Source organism: Notothenia coriiceps, unplaced genomic scaffold (assembly GCF_000735185.1).
Source record: "Notothenia coriiceps isolate Sejong01 unplaced genomic scaffold, NC01 NC01_scaffold00018628, whole genome shotgun sequence".
In the NCBI taxonomy this organism is placed as follows: Eukaryota; Metazoa; Chordata; class Actinopteri; order Perciformes; family Nototheniidae; genus Notothenia; species Notothenia coriiceps.
Window position 1 is genome coordinate 21623 of NW_011351329.1, and position 9131 is coordinate 30753.

Below are 9131 nucleotides of genomic sequence, written 5' to 3' on the forward strand. Positions count from 1 at the left end.
TATCCACCTCCTAAACTTGCTTGCTAAAATGTAGTGATTTTAACATACTTTGAGCTAATATACAGTACAAGAATAACCTAGTGGCACAATAAAAAAATCACAGTAGTTCGCTAGCAAAGCTGAGAAGACAACCTCTCATCACAACACTGTATGCAGATTTAATAAATGTTTGCCAATATCACTGATGCAGTCAAAAACACCAGTAGACCAGAGGTGTGCCACTAGCTGAATACATGTGAAATTGATCACAACAGATCTGAATGTCACACCAAACACAACAAACTGCAGCAGGCCCCTGACTGTGCCCCTATGAAAATGTCACACACATCTGGCAACTTCCTGAATCTAAACCCAAGGCATGCATGTGAAAATTAAAAGACAAAACATAACCTAATAATAATAAAACAATTTATTATTTCACAATATGACACACATTCACAGAGATTTCCAAGTTTTCCAATCTATTCAGATGCTGATATAAACTCCATATTTTGGCCAACATTCTACAAACGGCCTGGGAGTTTCTCTTTTGTTTCTCTTGATCATCACATTCCTACAGAAGGACATTGCTGTTGTTTTATTTCCGTCTCTCTCTCTGGCTCCTAAACTCTTGCTTATCATCACCATGGAAACAGGGAAAGCCCCACAAGTTGCCAAGGGAACCAGAATGAAAATATTATTTTGGTTTTCTGAAAAGATATGAGAGCTTTTCTGCAATACGGCTCCATTCGAAGTGTGAATGTGGGCGTACATATTCTCTGTGGTCCCACTTGATTGGGAAAGCTCTTATATAGCTGAGTCTGCAAATGTGCTAAAATGATTGTTGAGTTCACTTGGCCATGTCCTCGGCCACAGCCTTCCCAATTTTATCCTTAAGGTATGCCATTTTCTGCCGGTCTGTGTTCAGCTCCTGCCAATCATAATATGGCACCTGAAAGAGGGCAAACAGAATAATTTAAAGACATTTCTTTAAAGAGCTACTGAGCAACCACCTTACGATTATCAGTGAGTGCTTAAGAGAACACACTTGTAAAATGTACCTTATAGTCATATATTTATTGACGCATTTAAAACAGATACAGTGTTGCTTTCGTGGTCTCAGGTAGACATAGTTGCCCTGATAACAGATCCTGCAGCATTGCAAACATAGGAGGCAGGTGAAGACACTATTGGCTAAGGAGATTGTACTAGATGACAGAGAGCTCTTGGATTGGCCTAGATGAAACAGAGATGCGGCAGGAGCTCTATTTATACAAAAGACTGCAGCGTAACCCACCTGACTCTCATTTCTACTAAAGCTTTGGGTCTATTGTTTGCAAAGCCTACGACTGTCAGATCTAGAAGTGGCAGTGCTGCTTCTCAGTCTCTATTCATTGGAACAATATTCAATAACACAGCAAACACAACAGAAATGTTATTTTGGAATTATGGAGTTTGTTATATCAGAAGACCCTATATGAATAGGGATGGGTACCGAGCCCCGGTATTAAACGGGCCCCGAGGCTGAATTATTAAAGACCCTGGTACTGTTAAGCTCCGACGTTACTGTCTTTTTATCATATGTATTATTGCTACACAAACATTATATTGCCGTTTGAGTGTCGCCAACTCCGTTTCTAATACGCAAAAAGACTGCAAAATGCTTCGTTGATTATTTTTTGTATTTTCGATCTTTCCAATCCAGACGAGAGATCTCTCTCCCCCGCCTGCTTGCGAGGGGGCGGGGAAGTTTACACACACACGCAGCTGCTACATACAGCAACACACACACACACGGAGGAGATGGTGGAGAGAACGCGCTCCGAGGTGTGGTTAAACTTTACCCGTCTCGATGTGGACAATGCTCGACAATGCAATTGCATTGAGAAATGCACCGGGTTCGACTGTCTTTCTAGTAGCTCTGTAGCCCCATCCACGAGTAACGTTTCCACGTCAGGTGTTATGTATGCTAGCAGCAACACACAGAGTTAACTCAATTATAGAAACATGGGTTAATGATTAGAGGTAACTGAGTTATTTATTTTGTTAAAGTTTCAGCTCTTCTGTTTACAGTTCTGTCATCAGATTATTAATACGATTTGTTAAAAACATTGTTGTTTCTTTTGATGTGAAATATTATGTACCGGTATTTAATTTAAATAAAAAGCAATGTTAGTTTTGTTCACAATTTGTTTAGTTAGTTTACCTTTTTTTTTTTCTTCAAAAGAACCGATAAGAGTACCGTTAAAGGACCGGACCAATAAGCGGTACCGATAAAAGTAGCAGTACCGTTAAAACCTTAACGATACCCATCCCTATATATGAATGGTTAGAAGAGAGTTACTTGAAAAAAATGCACAAACACCGCCACTCCCTACCTCCACTGTGTTGAAGCCAGCCAACTGAAGATGCCGCTTCATCATGGCAAAACGTCCTAGGAGGTCTTTGCTCTTTGAGCAAAAGTTTGGAAATTCCCAACCCAAGAAAGCAAGCCTAAAACGTGTGAAAAAAAGAGCAAAAAAAACGTTAGACTGCTACAGCAAATAAAAAGCAGATGCAACATTTAAAAAAGGTAAAAAGATAAAAATACATCAACAATCAAAGCCCACAGGATTCTCCTCTATGACTAACCTGTGTGCCCCTTTAGATAAATCCTTGTCTCCTCCTTCACTGTGAAGATGAGGGGCTTTCAGCATCGTCAAGTCAATTGGCTTGTCGTCACAATCCACGACCAGTTCACCATCTAGTGAGAGAAGGGCATGTCAGATGTAAAAAACCTCACTGATTCAATGACATAACTGTAAATGTTACGTTCAGTGTAAAAGTGTGAAACTAATAAAAAGGGACTGACGGCACAACATGTGTCTAAACAAGTGTCTGTAATGACGCATGGGCTACCCTTACCAATAGTCCATCCATAAATAGTTTGGACCCCAGTGCGAAGGGCCTCAGTTTTCCCACCCACTAAACTCTGTAAAGTCTCTCTTAGACTCCTCTGCAGGGGGGAGAGGGGGGAGCTCCTGTCCGAGACAGACAGGGCACTCAGGGAGGGCGGCGTGTCTGAGGAACCCGGATGCTCCAATTGGAGAGTAGCTGCAATGTGGAGCAGCTTCAGCTTGTAGTTCTCCCATCGAGCGGGACTGCCTTCTAGAGACAGAAAAGAGAACAGAAAGAGAATGAGTGCTTCCTGCTCAATGACATCGGTGCTTTTCAAAAACACTTTAAGTATGTTTTATTAATCAATGCAATTCCGCCATCCAGCGATACAATGGGATTAATGTGACTGTCTAACCCTAGATGTATCAGTGCTGCTCTGCCATCTGCTGAGCCAGAATGGTATTCAGCCCACAGAAGACAAAACATTTCAGGATGTCAAAACATTTATTCACAAGTTAAATCATTTCTGTGGTCTCAAACATAATGTCACCCACTCATTGGCCTAATCAATAGTTATGTATTTGTACCAGGGGCCTAAAACACTTTCAACAGCCTCTCTTAGTTCATAGGAGCAGGTGATATTAACGGCTGACAGTATGTATGTTGAAATACATCCGAGCTTAAAGCGTGTATATGCATATTTATAAATTCAATATTTAAAAATAAAAGATAAGTACATAAGAAATAATGCCCAAAGCTGTGTGTTTTACCTGATAGTCTGGTAATATGATTCTGTTGTGTGAGGGGGATGATGTACTGGGGATTGGCCTGCTGCAGCACACACAGAGCCCAAACCACGTCCGTCTGCATGAAGGCCTTCAGGCCGGAGAGAGCACCCTCCAGCGCAGGGTGAACCTTTACACAAAATGGCATACAAATCATAGAAATTCAGGAAATAAGTGGAAGTGACAATAAGCAGTCAACAGATAGCATTTGTTAGGATGAGTACCTTGCTATAGAACTCATCTCCTTTGTTTGTCTGGAAGCTCACTCTGGCAAAAGTCATGAGCAGGTTACTAAGTTGGAGAGTAGTGTAGTTCTGATCGTTTGCTGTGTAGTGCTGAAAAAAGAAACACAATGATAAGTCTGAGAGAAAAAAGTCAAACAAAATTCTAACTTCAATTCTAAATCGACTGTTATTCTAAGGTGACTCACCTCAGCAAAGGCCTCAAAGAGAGGGATGTTGAGCCATTTGAGAAAGCCCAGTGATTTGGCACAGCTAGTGACATCAGCAGGGCTGAGCTCAGGGACTCTGGGTAACAACTCGGAGGCCATTCGCTGAAACAACTGAGAATTGTGAAAATTCAACTTCCCTACAGAATGGCAAAGACAAAGTGGTTTGTGTTAGCATTATACGGCATCATACTGAGCAGACAGTGCTTTCATCTGTTCTGACATGCACTAAACATAAAGCTGTTTACTCTTGAGAATATTTGCCACCACAACAAGCGTAGATATTGGAATATTCACGGGGGTCATTCAAGATGTGACTATGCTAGGAAATTGCCCTATTTCCACTGTGGAAAACCTACCAGAATGGTTATTACATATACATGTAAGTGTGCTCTGGTGTATTTTAAGCAGCTTTTTATCTAGCATGCCATTTTTTCGATGTGTTTCAGGAAGCCTTTTGTAAACCTCGGCCAGGTACTACACATTAAATATAATTAACATTGGCTAATTCTGGCACTGTCAATTTGCTTAATGCATGCATGCATTGTTGATGGATATGCAACAATCAATGTTATTACCGTATGCAAAAGCCATGTTCAGTATCAGTGGAGTGGTGAAATCTGACGAGGGCTTCTGGAGAAGGTGGTAGGACAAGGCTCTGAGCAGCGGCACAGATCTGCGGCTCTGAGCTGCCAAAGATAAACAAACTCTCCGGATCTCTTCAGCTGAGAAGCCTTCTGCCAGCTCCAAAGCCTAAAAACACAGACAGATGCAAATATTTCACTGTGGTATGCCGTCATTCTCAAACCTTCAAAATCGAAATGCTTACATTTCATACTCATACTTCAATCATGGTCAAGTCCCTGGTAAGTGTAGTTAAGGAAAAGTTAACATGTTGAAACTAGACATTACTGCAGTGTTGAATTGAGATTGATGTTTTGACGCTGATACCTTGTCTTCAAGTCGGTCTATCAAGGTGGATGAGACGTGTTTTCCATTGGATATCAGTGCAATGACAGTTTTCGCATCTGCAATTTCAGTCCAGCGCAGTTCCAGCTGTTTTAACGCAGCATTCGCTATTGCCACATTCTGCGGCCCTTTCCTGCCTGTTCCCCATATTGCCAGGAAGCTCAGCTGCTTTAATGTTAGCCTGCGTATTCGCCACAGGACCTCGGTCTGGACAGAGTTGAGTACTAAGTCATTAGAGGGCAAACCAAAAATCCAAAGAGTGCGCATGAAATAGACTAGATTGCCATTCCAAATGGTAGAAACCTGGAAGAAAGCAACACACATAAATTAGTCATTTATCTTAGAAGTCAAGCTAAAGGGTTGAATGTCAGTTACAAAACAGGATAATAGTGCCAGTCCAACTCGGTATTTAGCTTCCTCACCTGCCGAGATGCAGTGTCCATCATATCCAGTAGCCTTGAATCTGTTAGCAATTCTGGTTTTGGTTCCTTTAAGTCCCCTGTGCTTAGAGCCAAACGAGACCACCTCACCAGGGCACATGCTGCTTGATTACCATTCTTTCCATGCTTTTCCCAGGCCAGCAGCACGTCCTCTGGAACTGTTGCTTTCTCCACCAAATTGTCTAGATGGGTGCGTACAAAAGGATAGGAGTCTTCGTTGGGAACTGTCCTTCCCTCGGACATTAATCTTTCTGTGACTCTTGGCCAGCCTTGGGACCTCTGCACTCCTGCAGGTCCAGCTACAGGTGGAGGGGGGCGGGCAGCAACAGCTGTAGTCTGGGAGGAGGCCCTGCAGAGCACACGGGCATATCTGCCCAAGATGCGGCTGGCCATTGAGTCTAAGAGACAAGAGAGCACAACATAAATATGTAACTAAAATGAAGTTAGCTTCATATCTACTGTTGTAATGTTGACTACAACGACATTGCTTTTCATTATAAAAGTGAGGTTATGGAGCTGACAGTCAGACAGTGCGTTTCTTCGGTCATGTAACACTGAATGCTGACCTTGTCGCGTAAAGGAAGAGACGCTCTAAAAACACACACAGCGCTTCCATTCATAACATTGAGCTTTAATGTGAGGTAGAATAAAGACAGGACTCACTCATCGGGCCATCAGATATCATATTTACACAAAACGTACCTGAAGTTTAGAGAATCTTTTCACCAAAGCGGTTCACATGGATCTGTCAGAGGGAGGCAGTCGCAAGAAAATGACGTCGCGGGCCGGTATCACGTGACTCACGGCAGCAGCTGTTATTGGGTAAACATCTTAGGCTCCTTCCTAGTGATGTGCAGAATATTTTCAGTATCGGTTCATTTGAAGTCACACATGTAGCCTACAATGGCCCGGCTCCAGGATGAAATGACTTTTTTTTCACAACAACGAAAAATAGTGGCAATGTAATGAATTGACACACCAGACTTTTTTCCTTCTCACTGCTCTACAATCTCTTTGCTTCTCATTCCGTTCTTTTCCTCTGATCTTTAATAATAGATAGTACATTATTAGATGGCTGCACTTTGGTTAACAGACAAACATTGATTTCCTCAATTTATAAATTGACAGTCTCTGTAATTATACCATAACCTTTTCTCCTCTATCCGTTAACTCGTCTTCCTATACATATGTACTTACCTCTAGTCAGGCCAGGATTAAAGAAACATTAATCTGGTTGATTTTTTATTTTCAGGATTGAATGTTCAAATCAAGGCCTAAAACCTGGCATTTCATAAGAAAGTGACTAATATATAAACCAAATGTAATATTGGATCAAATACTACACCAAATGGACAGACACAGATTAAAAATAAAGTCCCTTTGTCTCTAGAGTCTAACTGCCATGAGAAAAATCACATCAATGTTCCAAAATCCGTCGCTCATTGTACCAATACGGTTGATATAACATATTATTATTATTCTAGTAAAAGGGCTCGCTTTGACAAAAACCTGATCCATACAGGCATTGCAGCCCTAAATAATAAACTGGAACCATCATGTGCGGTGCTATCTGTAGTTGTCTGTTTTATTTTTTGTTGATGTCATATTGTTTGTTTTCACAGCGCTGTGAAAATGAATTTCCCCCTGGGGACAAATCAAATCAATGTTCCAAAATCCGTCACTAGATGTTGCTCATTGTACCAATACGGTTTATATAATAGCCTACAGATTACCACAACAGTGCTGTGGAAATGAATTCCACCCTGGGGACAATAAATCTAATCTAAACTAATTTAATATTCAATCCCGCATTTAGCGATTGAGAACATACATTCGTAACTTACCTCGTTTAAAGCACTTTTGTTGTAATACTATGGATTTAGTTGACACTATAGCAGAGTTTCTTTGGTCCAATATTTCGCGGGCAGGTACATTGAATTCAAAGTTAAAGAATGGAATATTAGTCCGTCGGTGTTGTTATCAGCTGTTCCACCATGGTTGCTACCTCAACCTGTAGTAGATGTATCCTTGTTGAAAAGGTTACATTCAATGAAAAGTAAAATCAATGTGCAGGCTTACCTGAACACTGTTCTACATGAACAATATGGGCAGTTTATACAAATATTTACTGATGGATCCAAAAATCCAGAAAATTGTCAAACTAGTTGTGCATTTTATGTTCCTGAATTAAAGGTCAAAGTGAGAAAGCGAACGAGTGATCACATTACAGTATACAGTAGAGATGATATCTCACAAGCACTTCAGTGGGTAGAGGAAATACAGTAATTTGCTCTGACTCCAGCGCAGCTCTGGAGAGTATAAACAACTTATCTTCAGAATGTCGTCAGGATATTTTACATGACATTTTCCACATCATGTTTAGGTTAGTTCATTTGGGAATTGTTGTTCAATTTGTGTGGGTTCAGTGCATGTGGGAATTAGAGGGAATGGGGTAGTTGATCAACTGGCAAAATGTGGTTTGAAAGCAAACCAGATTGATATTATGGTACCCATCAGTAGAGCAGAAGTCAAATCTGTTACAAAAGTTGTTATCAAGCAACAATGGCAAAAACTATGGGACAGTAACACCAGGGCCGTTTCTAGCTTTTTGGGGGCCCTATGCAAGATGCTGTTTGGGGCCCTAGTTTTTACAGTGTGTGTTTTTAACTACAATGGGGGGGATTCCGAAGCCTTTAAGATGATCTGTGGAGATGCATCAATCTGTTACACTTTAATAGGAAAACAGGCTAATTTCACGAAAAACAAGTAATTGAAAATTACAAAAAATGATATTAAAAAGGTAAACAATAAGGCTCCTCTATGTCAATAAATGCAAGAGATGCAGCCTTTTCTCAACAATGTTTAATTTACATTTTTCATCTTCCTCAGACGTCACTCATTGGCTGACAGCCCAACGATGATTTGAACTTTATCAACCCAACAACACAAGCCACAGCTTTGCTATCATTGCAGTTTAGTCGTGTTTATATCCTACATTGGGTTTTTAAGCATATAATGCTTCACAACAGGAGGGGGCTTGGCTGTCTACAAATAAAGACGGTTCATTTTAATTCTCCCTAAATATATTGAGGCTGAACCTGAACTTTGAATTCTCTGCTCCCATCATAATCTTGGCGATCTTTTTTTGAATGCAGAATCAGAAATACTATGTTACTGGTCTGCCGTTAATAAATTATCCCTTAATGTGGCAAAAACAAATTACATGTTATTCAATACAAAGTCTGAGAGTAGAAATTAATGCATTATACGGATTTGCAATACCGAGAAAGAAAAAGTTGGTGCATGTACATTTTTAGGACTGCTTGTTGACGAAAAACTCAATTGGAAGCACCATATAAATGAAGTACAGACTAAACTGTCAAAAACAATAGGTATTTTGTATCATACTAAGAACATTCTTGAAGAAAAAATACTCTTTATAACAGTCTATTTCTACCTTACCTTTACTACTGCTCCGAAATATGGGGAAACACGTACTCAACAAATCTACAAAAAATAATAACATCCCAAAAAAAGTATAACGAATAGTCTGTGGTGTTGGTAATATGAACACACAACTCCCATATTTAAAAAACTACAATCTATTAAAATAGTGTTGACATAGTGCAGCTT

General features: G+C 40.3%; 1 protein-coding gene across 1 annotated transcript; it reads right to left on the reverse strand.

Moving 5' to 3' along the window:
* Positions 1-395: 395 nt before the first annotated feature.
* Positions 396-6281, reverse strand: tbrg4 (transforming growth factor beta regulator 4). The gene is made up of 11 exons (XM_010777797.1): positions 6201-6281; positions 5481-5896; positions 5041-5361; positions 4668-4842; positions 4072-4229; positions 3866-3976; positions 3627-3771; positions 2884-3126; positions 2611-2722; positions 2358-2472; positions 396-931 (listed from the first exon to the last, which is right to left on the reverse strand). The coding sequence occupies exons 2-11, from the start codon at positions 5889-5891 to the stop codon at positions 830-832; spliced, it is 1893 nt and encodes a 630-aa protein (XP_010776099.1). The 5' UTR covers positions 5892-5896; positions 6201-6281; the 3' UTR covers positions 396-829.
* Between the last annotated feature and the right edge of the window lie 2850 nt (positions 6282-9131).